At 46.9% G+C, this 22,494-nt stretch overlaps 1 protein-coding gene across 4 annotated transcripts in view; it reads right to left on the bottom strand.

The window, feature by feature from the left end:
* Nucleotides 1-22,494, bottom strand: part of NELL1 (neural EGFL like 1) — a 445,407-nt gene that overhangs the window by 6,603 nt on the left and 416,310 nt on the right. For all 4 annotated transcript variants that reach the window (XM_069968052.1, XM_069968055.1, XM_069968054.1 and 1 more), the window contains one exon: nucleotides 4,297-4,490. In XM_069968052.1, the coding sequence (XP_069824153.1) occupies nucleotides 4,297-4,490 (194 nt within the window). The remainder of the gene's footprint in view (nucleotides 1-4,296; nucleotides 4,491-22,494) is intronic.

The raw sequence follows: 22,494 nt of genomic DNA, 5'->3' as shown, positions 1-22,494 counted from the left end.
ATTTTAGACTTAATTGCTTTTCATTACGTTTTTTTATGTGATAGGGAGGAGAAGCCGCATGTCGGGAGTAGCTTGTATACATCTGCTCCCCCTTTGATTGCTGTAATGGGTTGCTACATATGTCTTCAGATGGCTCCTCAGTAATGTGTCTCGCTGTGACCATCACCGGCTGACATTGCCTCCATTGTCGCTGATCATGTGATGGTACATAACCGCGGCCGCTCTCCTCGCTGTTACCGTTCTGCAGCATCAGCACCATCTCCTCAGTATCGGCCTCCACATTGGGATTAATTATTTTGCTATCGTGTCTCCAGCTGCCGGGTTCACTCGTACAAGTCTATGGGAACAAGCGACTAATGATTGTGTTCAGCCAGAGGCTTATTATCTGCTGGGAAACTACAAATCTCAGCATGCCGCTGCCATCCGGGGCACCCGGGACCTTCTGTGTTCTGTTCAATGAGCCGATCCCCACCGCGTTTCACATCAAAAAGAAACGACTGATGTTACCACGGTCTGTGTCACGTTCCTGAAATACTCTGTGCCACAGGGGACCTACCATTACTTCTCTGTTCCCCTCCTTACTCTATGACACTGCGCCACTCATTGTATGCCCTAGCCTTCACGCGAGCAGACAGGCCCCCCACAAGATCAGCACAATCCTGAATTCCTCTGTGCTGCTGGGCACCCTGCTCCTTACATTACATATCTATCAGCCCATGACATCCCACATGATCAGCACAATGCTCTCCTAAAATACTCTGTGCTGCTGGGAACCCCATCCCGTTTACTATATAACTCTACAACCTCCCACAAGATCTGCTTACCTACCTCCTGAAATACTCTGTGCTGTCAGACACCCTGCTTCTTATCACTATATAACACTATGACTTCCCATAAAATCAGCACACTTCTCCCCTGAAATACTCTGTTCTGCTGAGGAACCTGCTCCACTATATAATACTGTCTATGACCACCTACAAGATCAGCACCCCCTCCCTCCTGAAATACTCTGTGCTGCTCTTTCCTCTATGTAACACTTGATGGGATTTCTCTACCCACCACCTTAGTCTATGACCACCCATTACATCAATACCACCTCTTTTCTTAAATACTCTGTGCTGCTAAGGACCCTGCTCTTTTCACTATATAACACTGTCTATGACCACCTACAAGATCAGCGCCCCCTCCCTCCTGAAATACTCTGTTCTGCTGAGGACCCCCTCCCTCCTGAAATACTTTGTTCTGCTGAGGACCCCCTCCCTCCTGAAATACTCTGTTCTGCTGAGAACCCCCTCCCTCCTGAAATACTCTGTTCTGCTGAGAACCCCCTCCCTCCTGAAATACTCTGCTCTGCTAAAGGACCCTGCTCCTTCCACTATATAACACTCAGTCTATGACCGCCCAGAGGATCAGCACACCCTCCCTTCTGAAATACTCTGTGCTGCTGAAGACCCTGCTTCTTCCACTATATAACACTGTCTATTACCACCTACAAGATCAGCACCCCCTCCCTCCTGAAATACTCTGTGCTGCTCTTTCCTCTCTGTAACACTTGATGTGATCTCTCTACCCACCACCTTATACTTGGACCCTCAGTGACTCTGTGTACATCACAGTCTGCCCCCTGTTAGTTCAGGTGTTAATAGGAGAGGGTTACTATACGTGACGCGTTTCAGCCAATCTATCCAGGAGGACTGGTGAAGCATTGTGCAGCCGGTGCTCCCGATGCAGGCGGCATATGGTGCGCTGTCTATCTGCAGATGGCCGGGTTGTCTAAGGTCAGCGCTCCGGCACTCTCCCCGCAGTCATTACCTGCCACGTTCCCTCGCTCCTCAGCGCATTCAATTACTATCAACTCCAATATTCAGCGGTATAATGATGGGGAAGGTATTAGAGCGGCAGCGACAGGTGCAGCGCCCCCCTCCCCCGCCTAATAACCGCCAAAACATTAACACTCGTTACAATAAAAAACGCACAAAAAGCTGATAAACCACGAAAGGGAATGGACTCGTAAAATTTACGGCGTTCTGCAGAGAGCGGGAGCCGGCGTGGTTGGGTTTTGTTGTTTTCATGTTCCAGCGATGGGACGCGGGTATGAAAGGCGTCGTGTAATTTATTTATGGAGCTAAATTGCCGGGTGGAGGAGCCGGAGCCGTAAATTATAAGGGTGATTACGAATGACTCGCTCATTGATTCCCAACTGCTTAACGTTCCATCATTATTAATGCTCCTCCCTGGGAATGCTGGCAGGCGCTGCCCCCGTCCCCTGTGAGATCATAAAGCGCGTAGGGCCTGGGACGCTACACTGTAACGACTCAAAGCTGCGCTGGAACAGACGGTTACAATAAGAAGTGCTATGTTATGTACACCATCGGCTAAAAGGAGCAAATCCGCCACAATGTGTACACAGCCTCAGGGGCGGAGCATGAAATAGGGATTCGCTCTGCAGGGACAAAGCATGGCACAGGGAATCCATATGCAGGGGCGGAGCATAAGACAGGGAATTTTATGCGGGGTGCAGCATAATACAGGAAATTTTTTTGCAGATTTGGCCAGGGCAGAACATGACAAAGGGATTCTCTCTGCAAGAGGCGGAGCAGGGCATGGGGATTCTCTCTGCAGGGGCGGGGAAGGACACAGGAATTCTCTCTGCAGGGGACAGGGATTCTCTATGCAGGGGTGATGCATGGGACAGGGATTCTCTCTGCAGGGGACAGGGATTCTCTATGCAGGGGTGATGCATGGGACAGGGATTCTCTCTGCAGGGGACAGGGATTCTCTCTGCAGGGGACAGGGATTCTCTATGCAGGGGTGATGCATGGGACAGGGATTCTCTCTGCAGGGGACAGGGATTCTCTATGCAGGGGTGATGCATGGGACAGGGATTCTCTCTGCAGGGGACAGGGATTCTCTATGCAGGGGTGATGCATGGGACAGGGATTCTCTCTGCAGGGGTGATGCATGGGACAGGGATTCTCTCTGCAGGGGTGGAGCAGAGGACAGGGATTCTCTCTGGAGGGGCGGGGCACAACACAGGGATTCTCTCTGCAGGGGTGGAGCAGGGGACAGGAATTCTCTCTGCAGGGGCGTAGGGATTCTCTCTGGAGGGGCGGGGCACAACACGGATTCTCTCTGCAGAGGCGGGGCAGGGGACAGGGTTTCTCTCTGCATGGGACAGGGATTCTCTCTGCAGGGGCGGAGCATGATGCGGGGACAGCAGGCTCTCATTACTCGGATGCCCACAGAACTTACTGTAGGACCAAAAACTATGAGAAGACAGCCAGGGGACTAAAAAAAAGCAAAAAAAAAAGTATGCAGCAAATTATAAATATTTAAATAAAAACAAAACCTACAAGAAGCAAAGAACTATAGAGATACAAGACCCACTAGGTATAGACTCACCAGGAAAGGGACTCTAACCAGTCTAAACAATCCAGGACTGACAGTCATTATAGCTGATCAGAAAAATGGATCAGCTGTATGAGAGTTGCATAACAATTACCCCAATGGCAATGTTTCCAACCAGTTGGGGGCGCCCTATACATGCCCCCATCACCCCCATATAACCATCCCAGCAGTGATCCCCCGGCCTCGCACTGTCCATCTCCACCTATACATGTGACTATGAAGTCTTGGATATAAACTCCAGAGTATTTATATCTTCCATCCACTTTCCTCCGCCGCCGCTCCTTGCGCTCGCACAGCTGTGTTGACGGCTCCGAAATAGAACGCTGCATATTAAACTAATCCGGAAAGTGTCACTTATCAATGATTCCAGGCTGGAGATTCTGCTGCTTCTGAAACAGACGCCCCAAAGTAATGTGCCGAAAAACCGCGCCGCAGGTGTGGGGCGCCAATACCGTCAGCATTTACATATTCCAGATGATTACACATTCACATTACAGCAGACACCCAGTCATGGGAGGTCAGGGCCAAACTTTGTGTATAGAACCTATAGGAGGGCTCACAGAGCATTGTCTACCAGCTGAGAGCAGGACTAGCTATGTACAATGTATCAGTCTGGAGCTCACAGAGCATTGTCTACACTGGATACAGCTGAGAGCAGAACTAGCTATGTACAATGTATCAGTCTGTAGAGCTCACAGAGCATTGTCTACACTGGATACAGCTGAGAGCAGGACTAGCTATGTACAATGTATCAGTCTGGAGCTCACAGAGTATTCTCTACACTGGACACAATTGTATCACTTCTCAGTCTGGAGTCCAGGCTGTCGAGCTTACAGAGCATTGCCTCTGGATATGAACCTTGGTGTGTAATAAAGAGCATTGCTTTACCTTGCAGGAACATACAGAACATCTGTCTTCTTTGAGGGTCCAGACTTGGCCGTTGCGTTTCAGCCCCCCTTCATGAGGACAGTCTCCCGTACAGGATGGTCCGGACGGGCAGAGACAATCGAAGCCGCCTTCTAAGTTGACGCAGGCGGAGTCGTTCCAGCAGGTGTGAGTCTTCAGGGCACATTCATCAATATCTGCAGAGACAACGTCAGTCAGTGATTCAGGCTCCTCAGAGCATAGACAAAAACAGGAGAAAAATAACACAGTGTGAACATGGCCCAACAAACCCTGAACCTGCAGCAGCCGGACCTGACTGGGACAGGTGCTCACTTATATGGTAGGAGAACCCCTTTAAGGCAAGCCGACTGACTCTGCTCTGTAAGCGGTGAGGAGTTTGTGCTTTGATTCAGTGACATTTACAACAGGAGGAGTGATCCCAATGTACATGGAGTAATGGAGTGATGTGATGGGACTATGTCACCGCTCATCACCTCACCCAGTAATGGCGCTGTACAAGGATTCCCAGCAGGATGGGCCTGTTAGAGTGGGGGGACAGGAGATATATCCTGTATACTGTGTGTCCCAAGGACAACCGGACGCCTTAAGATTCATACAGGTATTACTCTCCCTCCTTTACTGCTGCAATTTCCCCACGTTCAGTCTTGTCTGCGGAGCTGTATACAGGGATAAGGTCTGCGGAGCTGTATACAGGGATAAGGTCTGCGGAGCTGTATACAGGGATACGGTCTGTGGAGCTGTATACAGGGATATGGTCTGTGGAGCTGTATACAGGGATACGGTCTGTGGAGCTGTATACACGGATATGGTCTGTGGAGCTGTATACAGGGATACGGTCTGCGGAGCTGTATACAGGGATACAGTCTGCGGAGCTGTATACAGGGATACGGTGTGCGGAGCTGTATACAGGGATACGGTCTGCGGAGCTGTATACAGGGATAAGGTCTGCGGAGCTGTATACAGGGATACGGTCTGCGGAGCTGTATACAGGGATACGGTCTGCGGAGCTGTATACAGGGATAAGGTCTGCGGAGCTGTATACAGGGATAAGGTCTGCGGAGCTTTATACAGGGATACGGTCTGCGGAGCTGTATACAGGGATAAGGTCTGCGGAGCTGTATACAGGGATAAGGTCTGCGGAGCTGTATACAGGGATAAGGTCTGCGGAGCTGTATACAGGGATAAGGTCTGCGGAGCTGTATACAGGGATAAGGTCTGCGGAGCTGTATACAGGGATAAGGTCTGCGGAGCTGTATACAGGGATAAGGTCTGCGGAGCTGTATACAGGGATAAGGTCTGCGGAGCTGTATACAGGGATAAGGTCTGCGGAGCTGTATACAGGGATAAGGTCTGCGGAGCTGTATACAGGGATATGGTCTGCGGAGCTGTATACAGGGATACGGTCTGCGGAGCTGTATACAGGGATAAGGTCTGCGGAGCTGTATACAGGGATATGGTCTGTGGAGCTGTATACAGGGATACGGTCGGCAGAGCTGTATACAGGGACACGGTCTACACGTGACTACACTGATGGACGCCATCCCCGCCGCCCTATAGTACACCGCTCTGCCAGTCTGTGATTCCTAATACTCCACATTCCAGAAACGGCGCCACTCCAGTCCTCAGGTGATGTGCGGTATTACATATCACACACAGCCTGAGACCAGGGGTGGGGCAGTTTCTGGAAGAAAGCAGCCATGTTTTTCTAATCCTGGATAACCCCTTTAATTGCCATCATTGTTGCAGAGCCCAGATCAGGTGTACCGCCGCTCTGGTTGTGGCACCATCGTACGTCTCCTGCCACCAAGCGAACTCCTGGTGGTCTCCAGCTGCTGCCTGTTGTGTAAGGTGTCAGAGCTGCGGTGACTGATTCATAAAACCCCTGTAAGTCAGATTTAGACTCTAACACGTAATAATAACGCTGCCGCCATCCGCCCCGGCCATGTGATGTTTTCCTCCCACAAAACATAACAATTACTTTAAATACGGAAAGCTACATTGTGCGGATTTACGGCGTGGGCAGCAAGATTGTCGTCTAGATTTACCACCCGAACGGAGGATAAATAAAAGGGGGCGGGCGGGGGAGGGGCGGCCGTCAGTCTGAGGAGCAGAAACACAGGAGGGGCTGTACGCTATGGGGAATCTGCCACTGCTGGGATCTGTGGTTCCTCCTCACGAGGGGGGGGGGGGTTGTGTGTGTGGGGGGGGGGGAGACATCAGTCTTTACACCACAAAACTTGGTTTGCAAGTTTTCAGTATTTTGCACAAGCACAAGGGGTACTCCACAGGTGGTAGGAATGTGTCAGAAATTTATACAGATTTGAAAATTACTTGTATTTAAAAATCTCCAGTCTTCCAGTACTTATCAGCTGCTGTATGCCCTGCAGGAAGTGGTGTATTCTTTCCAATCTATCACAGTGCTCTCTGCTGCCACCTCTGTCCATGTCAGGAACTGTCCAGAGCAGCAGCAAATCCCCATAGAAAACCTCTCCTGCTCTGGACAGTTCCTGACATGGACAGAGGTGGCAGCAGAGAGCACTGTGTCAGACTGGAGAGAATACACCACTTCCTGCAGGACATACAGCAGCAGATAAGTACTGGAAGACTGGAGATTTTTAAATAGTAGATTTCAAATTAAAAAAAGTGTCTGCACCAAATGATTGATGAACGATTTCTTGTTGGTCGTTTGATAGTTGCCTGCATTTACGCCCGAAATTCGAACGATATAACACGAATTTGCACGATAATCATCCCGTGTAACAGGGCTCTCACGCTGGGTTCACACAAAGTATTTTGGGAAAAACGGATGTGTTTGTGTCCATCCGTTTTTACCATTGACTTCCATTATTTAAAAAAAAAAAAAAACTGATCAAAACGCATCCATTTTTATTTTTAACCTACACAAAAATCTGGTCCACCACATTTTTGTGTATGTTAAAAACAACGGATAAGTTTTGATCCTTTTTTTTTTTTATATCAAAACTACAAGAGCTTGTCAGGAGTGCTTGCAGTTAAAGATGCATTTGCAGAACCTGGGAGGCCCACTTGGCCACCTAATGCTGCAAATGATGACAGCTCAGGGGGCCCAGTGTATTGCAGAAGCAGGCAACAGGGCCCCCTGAAGCAGTGGGCCCCATAGCAGCTGCTATGGCTGATACAGTGGTAGTTACGCCCCTGCACACAAATATATTTGTTTTGTCATCCATTTTTTTCATCCGTTTTTTTTGGAAAACTGATGAAAACAACGTAGTGTGAACCCGGCCTTACCTACGCTGTTACATTGAAGCAAACCATAAACCTTTAATAACTGATGGCTGAAACAGCAGCGTGCACGGCCAATAAATATATAAGGCAGGGGTAGGGGAACTTGGCTGTCCAGGCATGATGGGAGTTGTAGTTTTGCAACAGCTGGAGGGCCGAGGTTCCCTACCCCTGGTATAAGGTGTATGGGGGAAGCATTAGCACACCAGCTGCTGCTAAACTACAACTCCCATCATGCCTGGACAGCCGGGTATAATGGGAATTGTAGTTTGGCAACAGAGATTGGCTCAGTCCAGTATATAAAGCAGAACTAGAATACAATGTATAATATTGTATCAATTCAGAGAGCAGTACACAGCGTCAGATGGCAGCAGGAAAGCTCGGTGCACAGCATAGAACATAGGTTATACTATGGTACATAGGTATTTTACGCCGCCATATTGCCTGACTCCAGATGACTATGCAGCCGCTACCAGGAATCTTCTGAATATAAGAATTGCGTAAAGCGTAGGGAGCATTTACAATCCGGCCGTTTGATTTGCTCCACCGGAGAGAAACCGTCAGCGTCTGGAACCAATCTTACCGATAATATTCCTCACTGGCAGAAGAATCGATGGTGGATTAAGGATCAGGGGATGGACACGCGTTCCGGCCTGATTGGATCATCCTTCAGCCGGGGATCCGTTGCGTCTATTAGGTGGCCGCCATCGCAGTGCGCGCTCAATCATACCATGGGCGGTTAAACCGGCAAATATTCTACAAATTGATTCTCACTTCTACCTGGCAAATAAATGAACACTGCGGCGGCGGCTTTGTTGCTTGGGAATAATTGGACAATAAGATGTAAACGGGATTAGGGGGCGAGGAGCGGGCCGGGGCTCGGCAGTCATGGCGGCTGGGGCTTTACACATGAACCCGGGGCCGCGCCGTGTAATCGCTTTACTTATGACAGTAAAATCTAATTCGCCTTCCTTCGCAATTTAGCAGATTTATAGAAAGCCAGATGTTGGCAATTACGGATGCGGCATTACTCATATTCTCCGTAACACAGACTTGTTTGCACTGAACAAAGCCAACTTAATCTATTATACATTTCTCCGGGGAGGCAAAGTGCGAACAACGGTAACCTATTAGCAGATTGCCGGCTCCGTGCCCCGCGGGAGGATAGATGCCGGCATAGAGGAAACAACATGTAAACAGGGCACATGGCGGGGGAGCGGCTGTACTGTATATAGGGGTATACAACATGGTGGGGGGGGGGCGGCTGTACTGTATATAGGGGTATACAACATGGTGGGGGGGGGGCGGCTGTACTGTATATAGGGGTATACAACATGGCGGGGGGTGACTGTACTGTATATAGGGGTATACAACATGGCGGGGGGTGACTGTACTGTATATAGGGGTATACAACATGGCGGGGGGTGACCAGGGCTGTGGAGTCGGTAAGCCGCAGCTCCGACTCCAACTCTGACTCCGACTCCTGAATCTTATCAGGTCCGGGTCCGACTCCGACTCCGACTCCGACTCCTGCTCCTTCATAAATGGCCGGTCAGATACCAGGGGAGTTATTTATCACACTGGCTCAGCAGCTTCTCTCTAATGTCCTACATGATCCTGGGGCGACTTCTGAGGGAATAAAGGAATACTGTATATAAAGCAGTCTTTCCTGCGTGTGCAGTGGATGCGATGCAGCCAGTCTCCAGCCTCCATGTCCTGAACTACTCACAACTAGACTAGATGGAGCAGGTGGTCTTTTCCTGCTGACAATCTTCTATGTTTCTAACTAAATATTCACCATACACAAAGAAACACTGCTAACAATGCCAGATACCTGTGATATAGAGGGGTCAGCCATACTGATAGAGAGGGGTCACACATAGTGATGTTGAGGAGCACTGTGGGGGCAAGCAATAGCACACACACAGCCTGCTACAGTCATAGCATACACACACACAGCCGTCTGCAGCCATAGCACGCGCGCGCGCACACACACACACACACACACACACACACACACACACACAGCCGTCTGCAGCCATAGCGCGCACACACACACACACACACAGCAGTCTGCAGCCATAGCACGCGCGCGCACACACACACACACAGCCGTCTGCAGCCATAGCGCGCGCACACACACACACACACACAGCAGTCTGCAGCCATAGCGCGCGCACACACACACGCGCGCAGCTGCAGCCATAGAACAATGAAGGAAAACACACAATCTTCTCCCACAGAGAAAACACCACACTGAGGACAGAGGTTACAGCTACACTATTATGTCTCCTCCTCCTCTATATTACACAGGATATCTTCATATTACACTGCTGCTCATATACAGTCATCCAGCATCCAGGAAGAGAACAGCACAGATCTCCCCCCACACAATGGACTCTTCCAGCTCAGAAACAATAGCTCAGTGACCTATTAGAATGTTGCTCATAAAATATATTGATGAGCAAAACTTATAAAATTTATATCAAAACTCAATTCTAAATTTTTTAAAGATTTTTTTAAAGCTGGAGTCGGTACATCTCCAACGGTCTTAGTCGGTACTCCAACTCCAGCCAAAACTAGCTCCGACTCCACGACTCCGACTCCACGACTCTGACTCCAGCCAAAACTAGCTCCGACTCCACGACTCCGACTCCACAGCCCTGGGGGTGACTGTACTGTATATAGGGGTATACAACATGGCAGGGTGACTGTACTGTATATAGGGGTATACAACATGGCGGGGGGTGTGTGACTGTACTGTATATAGGGGTATACAACATGGCGGGGGGGTGACTGTACTGTATATAGGGGTATACAACATAGTAGGGGAGTGGCTGTACTGTATATAGGGGTATACAACATGGCGGGGGGGTGACTGTACTGTATATAGGGGTATACAACATGGCAGAGGGTGACTGTACTGTATATAGGGGTATACAACATGGCGGGGGGGGGGGTGACTGTACTGTATATAGGGGTATACAACATGGCGGGGGGGGTGACTGTACTGTATATAGGGGTATACAACATGGCGGGGGGGGTGACTGTACTGTATATAGGGGTATACAACATGGCAGGGTGACTGTACTGTATATAGGGGTATACAACATGGCAGGGTGACTGTACTGTATATAGGGGTATACAACATGGCAGAGGGTGACTGTACTGTATATAGGGGTATACAACATGGCGGAGGGTGTGTGACTGTACTGTATATAGGGGTATACAACATGGCGGGGGGGGTGACTGTACTGTATATAGGGGTATACAACATAGTAGGGGAGTGGCTGTACTGTATATAGGGGTATACAACATGGCGGGGGGGGGGGTGACTGTACTGTAGATAGGGGTATGCAACATGGCAGAGGGTGACTGTACTGTATATAGGGGTATACAACATGGCGGGGGGGGTGACTGTACTGTATATAGGGGTATACAACATGGTGGGGGGGGTGACTGTACTGTATATAGGGGTATACAACATGGCGGGGGGGGTGACTGTACTGTATATAGGGGTATACAACATAGTAGGGGAGTGGCTGTACTGTGTATAGGGGTATACAACATAGTAGGGGAGCGGCTGTACTGTATATAGGGCTATATGACATGGCGGGGGAGCAGCTGTACTGTATATAGGGGTATACAAGATGGCGGGGAGTGACTGTGCTGTATATAGGGGTATACATGTACTGTATATAGGGGTAAACGATATGGCGGGGGAGTGACTGTATTTAGGGGTATACAACATGGTGGAGTGACTAATGTATATAGGGGTATACTACATGGTGGGGAGCGGTTATACTGTATATAGGGGTATACAACATGGGGGAGTGACTATAGAGTATAGGGGTATACAACATGTACTGTACATAGGGGTATATAACATGGAGGGAGTGTCTGTATGACATGTACTGTGTATAGGGGCACACAACATAGGAGTGACTGTACTGTATATAGGGGTATACAACATGGTGGGGAGCGGTTATACTGTATATGGGGTATACAACATGTACTGTACATAAGGGTATATAACATAACGGGAGAACGACTGTACTGGATATAGGTGTATATGATATGGATATGGGTGTTATATATTGTGTATAGAGAGATGCAACAGGTGATGTAGTATACACTCACCGGCCACTTTATTAGGTACACCATGCTAGTAACGGGTTGGACCCCCTTTTGCCTTCAGAACTGCCTCAATTCTTGGTGGTCCATAGATACAACAAGGTGCTGGAAGCTTCCTCAGAGATTTGGTCCATATTGACATGATGACATCACACAGTTGCCGCAGATTTGTCGGCTGCACATCCATGATGCCAATCTCCCGTTCCACCACATCCCAAAGATGCTCTATTGGATTGAGATCTGGTGACTGTGGAGGCCATTGGAGTACAGTGACCTCATTGTCATGTTCAAGCAGAAATTGAGACTCTTCAGACCAGGCAACGTTTTTCCAATCTTCTACTGTCCAATTTCGATGAGCTTGTGCAAATTGTAGCCTCAGTTTCCTGTTCTTAGCTGAGCGGAGTGGCCCCCGGTGTGGTCTTCTGCTGCTGTAGCCCATCTCCGTACTGTGCGGTCAGAGATGCTCTTCTGCCTACCTTGGCTGTAACGGTTGGCTATTTGAGTCACTGTTGCCTTTCTATCAGCTGGAACCAGTCTGCCCATTCTCCTCTGACCTCTGGCATCAACAAGGCATTTCCGCCCACAGAACGGCCGCACACTGGATGTTTTTTCTTTTTCGGACCATTCTCTGTAAACCCTAGAGATGGTTGTGCGTGAAAATCCCAATAGATCAGCAGTTTCTGAAATACTCAGACCAGCCCTTCTGGCACCAACAACCATGCCTCGTTCAAAGGCCTCAAATCACCTTTCTTCCCCATACTGATGCTCGGTTTGAACTGCAGGAGATTGTCTTGACCATGTCTACATGCCTAAATGCACTGAGTTGCCGCCATGTGATTGGCTGATTAGAAATTAAGTAGTAACGTGCAGTTGGACAGGTGTACCTAATAAAGTGGCCGGTGAGTGTATATGTATACTGTATATAGGGAATGTAGGGTGTATATACTGTATATAGGGAATGTAGGGTGTGTCTACACTGTGCATGGGGGTAGTGGGGTGCTGTAAATAAGGGTATACAACATACGAGACTTAGGGTGTGTCTATACTGTATTGAAGGGGTATATGGCACAGGGTCTAAACTGTATATATGGGTATAAGATACAGGGGATGTAGGATGTCTATACTGTATACTGTGTAAAGGCGTATACAATATGGGGACAAATTGGGAAATATACAGTGCAAAATCAGAACTAATGATGTTGTACAGGGCGATTATACTCATATCCCCTAACTATATATATATATATATATATATATATATATCCATGTAGTGTACAGGTGGTGCCTATAGGTGTAAGTACATAGAGATCAGCCCAGAATACACAGATATGGTGGCTGAGCGGTGAGCGCCGACTCCTGTGATGGTGACACATGTGCCCTGGGCTTCTCTCTATGTTCTTACACCTCCCAAACCACCTGTACTCGCCAGGTCCCGATTGGGTGGAGTCCGGTCACCAGCAACATATGGATCATTAATAAAAGAGAAGTCCTAGAAATCTGCTTCCCTCCATGCACATAGCGGGTCACACATTGCCCAGGCCCTATAACACAATAGGAAACATTATACTCGACGACCACCCAGCTGTATAATAATGGCGCTCAATCTAGCCGGCGAGCGATATCCACCAATCAGGACTCGAGAGGCGAAAACCTGCAAACAAGGTCTATTCAGATGCGGAGCGCTCACATTGATGAGATGTAATCTGCGGCGTTCCTTCCCCACACACCAGTATGAAAAGGAACATTGTATCAGATTAATAACTCCGCCATCTAGACGCCACTATTACACACTATTTACAGCTGACATTGGTGAGCCGCTGATTTCCTGCTGCTGAACCTACAAATTTCTTTATTCCAAGATATTCACAGCAGCAAGAACCTGTATCCACGCTGCGCCATAACAACTTAGCGGCCAAATTACATTTACAAAGGCTAGAATCATCTTCTCACACTACTGTAATTTACAGATCAGCATGTATACATGGCAATGAAGAAAATTTACTATAATACTGTCCCTATATACAAGAATATAACTACTATAATACTGCTCCTATATACAGGAATATAACTACTATAATACTGCTCCCTATATACAAGAATATAACTACTATAATACTGCTCCTATATACAGAAATATAACTACTATAATACTGCTCCTATATACAGAAATATAACTACTATAATACTGCTCCTATATACAGGAATATAACTACTATAATACTGCCCCTATATACAGGAATATAACTACTATAATACTGCTCCTATATACAAGAATATAACTACTATAATACTGCTCCTATATACAGGGATATAACTACTATAATGCTGCCCCTATATACAAGAATATAACTACTATAATACTGCTCCTATATACAGGAATATAACTACTATAATGCTGCCCCTATATACAAGAATATAACTACTATAATACTGCTCCTATATACAGGAATATAACTACTATAATAGTGCTCCTATATACTGGAATATAACTACTATAATACTGCTCCTATATACTGGAATATAACTACTATAATACTGCTCCTATATACAGGAATATAACTACTATAATACTGCCCCCTATATACAAGAATATAACTACTATAATACTGCTCCTATATACAGGAATATAACTACTATAATGCTGCCCCTATATACAAGAATATAACTACTATAATACGGTTCAGGGAAGAAAAAGAGTGCTGCACCTCACACCTATGGCTGATACTAGTACCTCTCGGCTGCATAAAAAACATCAGAATTCTGTATGTGAATTGATCAAGCCACACTGCCCCATGTACCTCGTGCAGGTATCTGATACACATGGGTCCCTACACTAAGTCCACACTGTGCCGGTCAGTGACCACCACCCCCGCAGGCGTGCACAGTCAGGGAAGGGAGGCCATGGAACGGCCCTGTAACCCCCATGCCACAGGACCAGTCCCAAAAATGCCACACCAAAACCCAGCCAGCACCACCGGCGGAGGAAGCTGCCCCCAAACAGCACAAGTCTGGATAAGGTATTGCACTCACCATAGCTATCAAAGATAGAATGGGACAGACAGGAGGGATTAAAACCATGAGCACTCAGGTGTCTCCTGCTAATTGCGGTCATGTGGGTCTCACCAGGAGGAGTGCAAAACACGGAGAAAAGAGAAACAAAATACGGTTCAGGGAAGAAAAAGAGTGCTGCACCTCACACCTATGGCTGATACTAGTACCTCTCGGCTGCATAAAAAACATCAGAATTCTGCATGTGAATTGATCAAGCCACACTGCCCCATGTACCTCGTGCAGGTATCTGATACACATGGGTCCCTACACTAAGTCCACACTGTGCCGGTCAGTGACCACCACCCCCGCAGGCGTGCACAGTCAGGGAAGGGAGGCCATGGAACGGCCCTGTAACCCCCATGCCACAGGACCAGTCCCAAAAATGCCACACCAAAACCCAGCCAGCACCACCGGCGGAGGAAGCTGCCCCCAAACAGCACAAGTCTGGATAAGGTATTGCACTCACCATAGCTATCAAAGATAGAATGGGACAGACAGGAGGGATTAAAACCATGAGCACTCAGGTGTCTCCTGCTAATTGCGGTCATGTGGGTCTCACCAGGAGGAGTCCAAAACACGGAGAAAAGAGAGAAAGAAAATACGGTTCAGGGAAGAAAAAGAGTGCTGCACCTCACACCTATGGCTGATACTAGTACCTCTCGGCTGCATAAAAAACATCAGAATTCTGTATGTGAATTGATCAAGCCACACTGCCCTATGTACCTCGTGCAGGTATCTGATACACATGGGTCCCTACACTAAGTCCACACTGTGCCGGTCAGTGACCACCACCCCCGCAGGCGTGCACAGTCAGGGAAGGGAGGCCATGGAACGGCCCTGTAACCCCCATGCCACAGGACCAGTCTCATAGCAATTAGCAGGAGACACCTGAGTGCTCATGGTTTTAATCCCTCCTGTCTGTCCCATTCTATCTTTGATAGCTATGGTGAGTGCAATACCTTATCCAGACTTGTGCTGCTTGGGGGCAGCTTCCTCCGCCGGTGGTGCTGGCTGGGTTTTGGTGTGGCATTTTTGGGTCTGGTCCTTTGGCATGGGGGTTGCAGGGCCGTTCCATGGCCTCCCTTCCCTGACTGTGCACGCCTGCGGGGGTGGTGGTCGCTGACTGGCACAGTGTGGACTTAGTGTAGGGACCCATGTGTATCAGATACCTGCACGCGGTACATGGGGCAGTGTGGCTTGATCAATTCACATACAGAATTCTGATGTTTTTTATGCAGCCGAGAGGTACTAGTATCAGCCATAGGTGTGAGGTGCAGCACTCTTTTTCTTCCCTGAACCGTATTTTGTTTCTCTCTTTTCTCCGTGTTTTGCACTCCTCCTGGTGAGACCCACATGACCGCAATTAGCAGGAGACACCTGAGTGCTCATGGTTTTAATCCCTCCTGTCTGTCCCATTCTATCTTTGATAGCTATGGTGAGTGCAATAACTTATCCAGACTTGTGCTGCTTGGGGGCAGCTTCCTCCGCCGGTGGTGCTGGCTGGGTTTTGGTGTGGCATTTTTGGGTCTGGTCCTTTGGCATGGGGGTTGCAGGGCCGTTCCATGGCCTCCCTTCCCTGACTGTGCACGCCTGCGGGGGTGGTGGTCACTGACCGGCACAGTGTGGACTTAGTGTAGGGACCCATGTGTATCAGATACCTGCACGCGGTACATGGGGCAGTGTGGCTTGATCAATTCACATACAGAATTCTGATGTTTTTTATGCAGCCGAGAGGTACTAGTATCAGCCATAGGTGTGAGGTGCAGCACTCTTTTTCATCCCTGAACCGTATTTTGTTTCTCTCTTTTCTCCGTGTTTTGCACTCCTCCTGGTGAGACCCACATGACCGCAATTAGCAGGAGACACCTGAGTGCTCATGGTTTTAATCCCTCCTGTCTGTCCCATTCTATCTTTGATAGCTATGGTGAGTGCAATACCTTATCCAGACTTGTGCTGCTTGGGGGCAGCTTCCTCCGCCGGTGGTGCTGGCTGGGTTTTGGTGTGGCATTTTTGGGTCTGGTCCCTTGGCATGGGGGTTGCAGGGCCGTTCCATGGCCTCCCTTCCCTGACTGTGCACGCCTGCGGGGGTGGTGGTCGCTGACTGGCACAGTGTGGACTTAGTGTAGGGACCCATGTGTATCAGATACCTGCACGCGGTACATGGGGCAGTGTGGCTTGATCAATTCACATACAGAATTCTGATGTTTTTTATGCAGCCGAGAGGTACTAGTATCAGCCATAGGTGTGAGGTGCAGCACTCTTTTTCTTCCCTGAACCATAACTACTATAATACTGCTCCTATATACAGGAATATAACTACTATAATACTGCTTCTATATACAGGAATATAACTACTATAATACTGCCCTCTATATACAGGAATATAACTACTATAATACTGCTCCTATATACAGGAATATAACTACTATAATACTGCTTCTATATACAGGAATATAACTACTATAATACTGCCCTCTATATACAGGAATATAACTACTATAATACTGCTCCTATATACAGGAATATAACTACTATAATACTGCTCCTATATACAGGAATATAACTACTATAATACTGCTTCTATATACAGGAATATAACTACTATAATACTGCCCTCTATATACAGGAATATAACTACTATAATACTGCTCCTATATACAGGAATATAACTACTATAATACTGCCCCCTATATACAAGAATATAACTACTAAAATATTGCCCCCTATGGACACATATATAAAGCCCATTTCCCTATAGCTGCTCTGTCTATAACTCGGCTGGCTGGGAGCTGTATACCTCATGCGTCAGGCAGCGTTGTGCTCGGTGGATACAGTAGAGACGTGCTTCTCTCGCAGTCACACAGAATACTGTACATGCAAATAGACTAATTACTTATTCATTAAATGAAGACATCTCAATTGTAAAGATAATTACATTAAAGTTACATTTAATTGCGGTAGAATAATGTGCGGCGTCTCTTCCTCTCCTCGGGTTGATGTCTATTGTTATAATCTCATGGTACAGTATTCTTTAATAAAAACTACTTCAATAAGAATTGCAGGGGGCAGAAACGTTACTTGACTTGGAACTTAACTACATAAAGCACACATACCCACTATACACATCAATGCACAGTACTCACTATTGTTTGATGGAAAATACCGCCACACAATGCTCAGATAATACTGCTGTATGCAAGTGAGACTGGAAGGGAGTTGTAGGTTTATTCTCTGCTTGGGCCCGCTCTACCAGGGTGGTGCAGTCAGCATTGTGCACCATGGTATACATCACTGCTCCGTACTGTACACTCATAGCCCTGTGCACCATGGTATGCATCACTGCTCAGTACTGTACACTGTCCTCTCATAGCCCTGTGCACCATGGTATGCATCACCGCTCAGTACTGTACACTGTCCTCTCATAGCCCTGTGCACCATGGTATGGATCACTGCTCACTACTGTACACTGTCCTCTCATAGCCCTGTGCACCATGGTATGGATCACTGCTCAGTACTGTACACTGTACACTCATAGCCCTGTGCACCATGGTATGCATCACTGCTCAGTACTGTACACTGTCCTCTCATAGCCCTGTGCACCATGGTATACATCACTGCTCACTACTGTACACTGTCCTCTCATAGCCCTGTGCACCATGGTATGCATCACTGCTCACTACTGTACAGTGTCCTCTCATAGCCCTGTGCACCATGGTATACATCACTGCTCAGTACTGTACACTGTACACTCATAGCCCTGTGCACCATGGTATGCATCACTGCTCAGTACTGTACACTGTCCTCTCATAGCCCTGTGCACCATGGTATACATCACTGCTCACTACTGTACACTGTCCTCTCATAGCCCTGTGCACCATGATATGCATCACTGCTCACTACTGTACACTGTCCTCTCATAGCCCTGTGCACCATGGTATGGATCACCGCTCAGTACTGTACACTGTCCTCTCATAGCCCTGTACACCATGGTATGCATCACCGCTCAGTACTGTACACTGTCCTCTCATAGCCCTGTGCACCATGGTATGCATCACCGCTCAGTACTGTACACTGTCCTCTTATAGCCCTGTGCACCATGGTATGCATCACTGCTCAGTACTGTACACTGTCCTCTCATAGCCCTGTACACCATGGTATGCATCACCGCTCAGTACTGTACAGTGTCCTCTCATAGCCCTGTATGCCATGGTATGCATCACTGCTCAGTACTGTACACTGTCTTATAGCCCTGTGCACCATGGTATGCATCACCGCTCAGTACTGTACACTGTCCTCTCATAGCCCTGTGCACCATGGTATGCATCACTGCTCAGTACTGTACACTGTCCTCTCATAGCCCTGTGCACCATGGTATGCATCACTGCTCACTACTGTACACTGTCCTCTCATAGCCCTGTGCACCATGGTATGCATCACCGCTCACTGTCCTCTCATAGCCCTGTGCACCATGGTATGCATCACTGCTCAGTACTGTACACTGTCCTCTCATAGCCCTGTGCACCATGGTATGCATCACTGCTCACTACTGTACACTGTCCTTTCATAGCCCTGTGCACCATGGTATGCATCACTGCTCACTACTGTACACTGTCCTCTCATAGCCCTGTGCACCATGGTATGCATCACCGCTCAGTACTGTACACTGTCCTCTCATAGCCCTGTGCACCATGGTATGCATCACCGCTCAGTACTGTACACTCATAGCCCTGTGCACCATGGTATGCATCACCGCTCAGTACTGTACACTGTCCTCTCATAGCCCTGTGCACCATGGTATGCATCACCGCTCACTACTGTACACTCTCCTCTCATAGCCCTGTGCACCATGGTATGCATCACTGCTCACTACTGTACACTGTCCTCTCATAGCCCTTTACACCATGGTATGCATCACCGCTCACTGTCCTCTCATAGCCCTGTGCACCATGGTATGCATCACCGCTCAGTACTGTACACTGTCCTCTCATAAGGAGCATCATGGGATTAATAGCAGATTTGAAAGAGGGAGAAAGTAGTTTGAAATCTGAAAGTCAAGATGGTTGCTGACTGGAGATCACATGACTCAGATACATGGATGAGATGTATGCAGCAGGGCTGGGATGATACAGATGACACCACCAACAGTGCTATCTGGGGGGCCTGAAGGGGTTGAGGACTTTTGCAATGGTGTTAAATTCTGCAACATCCCCCCCATCCTTTATAGAGAGGAACCTTCCAGCTCAGATTATGAATCGTCACTTTTACGGTCGCTAATTGTGATTTCTATGGATCCGGCGGTCCTCGTATTCGCCCGTAAGTCACTGGCAGCCGACACTCTGTCTTATTGTTCTTGGAGACTATAACTCAGGATTGTTATCTGCCGCAGTAAATAATTAAAAAGTGAAACGTATCCTGGAAAGCCGATGACACCGCTCCAGGAACGTGACGGATTGTTTGATCTGGAGAGTTGGGGGGTTGGCTCCTCGGAGAACGTTTCCTTTCATCTCTCTAAGACACCATGCAAATCCACCGTAAATGACAATCGTGAGTATCAGACGTCGAAGAAGACCACGTTATATCCACTCCACAAAGCTGCAGAAACCAAGTATATACTGCGTCTGACCTGGTAGAGCAGAAGTTTGTTCTCCAGAGCTGGTATTCCCCACTGTTACAGGAATACGCAGACATGGTGGAGGCTCTCAAAGTTATATAGATTTGCAATTTACTTCTATTTAAAAATCTACAGTCTTCCAGTACTTATCAGCTGCAGGAAGTGGTGTATTCTCTCCAGTCTGACACAGTGCTCTCTGCTGCCACCTCTGTCCATGTCAGGAACTGTGCAGAGCAGCAGCAAATCCCCATAGAAAACCTCTCCTGCTCTGGACAGTCTGAAATAACAGACTATGAATTATACACCAGGAGGGGTTCAACCATTGTAGCTTGCACCCATCTATATACTAGCTGTAATGGTGCTGCCCCTTACTTAGAGTGCCCTTCCCTGGTGGACACTGTTAAAGGGGTTATCCAGGTTTAGAAAAACATAGACACTTTCTTCCAGAAACAGCACCACTCTTGTCCTCAGTTTGGGAGTAAAATTTTGCCGCTCAGTTTCATTGAACTATATACCGCTGAGGTGTAACACTACAAACAACCAGGGGTGGTGCTATTTTTGGAAGAAAGCCATCATGTGTTTCTAATCCTAGGTAACCTTTTAAGCCATATTTTAAAGTTAGAAAAAAAACTTCCTAAAAAAAAAAATTCATTTTTAAAAATACTAATTTCCATTGAATTTAAAGGGGTAATGTGAAACTTTAAACTTTCAAATCAACTTATGTCAGAAAGTTATATAAATTTGTAATTCACTTCTATTTCAAAATCTCCGGTCTTCCAGTATTTATCAGCTGCTGTATGTTTTGCTCTCTGCTGCCCCCTCTGTCCATGTCAGGACAGGTTTTCTAAAGGGATTTCCTGCTGCTCTGGACAGAGGTGACATGGACAGAGGTGGAAGCAGAAAGCACAGTGTCAGACTGGAAAGAATACACCACTTCCTGCAGGACATACAGCAGCTGATAAGTACTGGAAGACAGGACATTTTTTTGTTAAGTAGAGGTAAGTTATAAACCTAAATAACTTTTTGACATCCGTTTATTTGTACATCTTTAATATAAAAATCAGTGCTTGGTCCTTTTTTTTTTAGCTGCAAATAGTTAAAAAAAAAAAAAAAAAGGTTTTTTTTTTTTCTTTTTGTGCAATTTTTAGGGCCATTTTCATTTAAAAAAAAAAAGTCTGCTTTGCAACCTAAATAATAGCATATTGACTGACAATGGCTAAAAAGATGCAAAAATATGTAAAAAAATAAATAAATAAAAAAATAAAAAATAATTAAAAAAAAAAGATCAGATGGCAGAGTAAATCTTTAAACTTTTTGTTGGTTTTTGCAAGAAAACTAAACGTGTAACTGTAATAATCGAGGACCGGCACAAATTCTCCACTGTTCAGAGATCCCCCTCCTTGTCGTTGTCCTGGTATAAATTACACCGCCATTTAGTAAATATATCACAAGCAACATTATATTGAAAGCTATAAAAACAACGTATAATAGTAATAGAAGAGGCGAAAGACGCGTCGGCAGAGACACAGAACATCGTTAATATTCAGCAAGGAGCCGCATTATTTCACAGACAAATTATACAGGAATTTTCCGGCTATAATCCAATAAAGCATGCGAGAGATCCTGAGAAATGTATGCAGCACCATCCACATTTTTCCATGAAATTAGACCTGGGTTTATTATAATTAATAATTCTGTAGACAGACTGCTCCATTCTGATATAAGGAGGGGGGGTTATTGCAGGAAGAGGAACTAATCTAATTTTAGCCCATCCATAACAGAGAGTCAATTACTGCTGTACTGTATATAGAAGGGGATATAATCACTCCTCTCCAGATGTAAACTCCCAACAGTCCGTTCCTTGACACTTGGGCTGACAGGAAGCAGAACTAAGGGCCCATCTGCTCTATGTACTATCATTCTCCTTTGAACCTATAAACTACATAAGATTTTCCAATAGGATGAAATAACTATTTTTACAATAATATATCAGTTAGTTACCAATATCAGTTAGTTACCAATGCCAGGCAGCTGCTGCAAAGGACAAATCATGGGCTCACCTGGTCTATGTATGTGTTATCATTCCCCATTTAAACATATAACCTACAAAGCAAAATCAGTTG

The sequence above is a fragment of the Dendropsophus ebraccatus genome, chromosome 4 (genome assembly GCF_027789765.1).
Source record: "Dendropsophus ebraccatus isolate aDenEbr1 chromosome 4, aDenEbr1.pat, whole genome shotgun sequence".
Lineage (NCBI taxonomy): Eukaryota > Metazoa > Chordata > Amphibia > Anura > Hylidae > Dendropsophus > Dendropsophus ebraccatus.
This window is presented reverse-complemented; position numbering and strand designations above follow the sequence as displayed.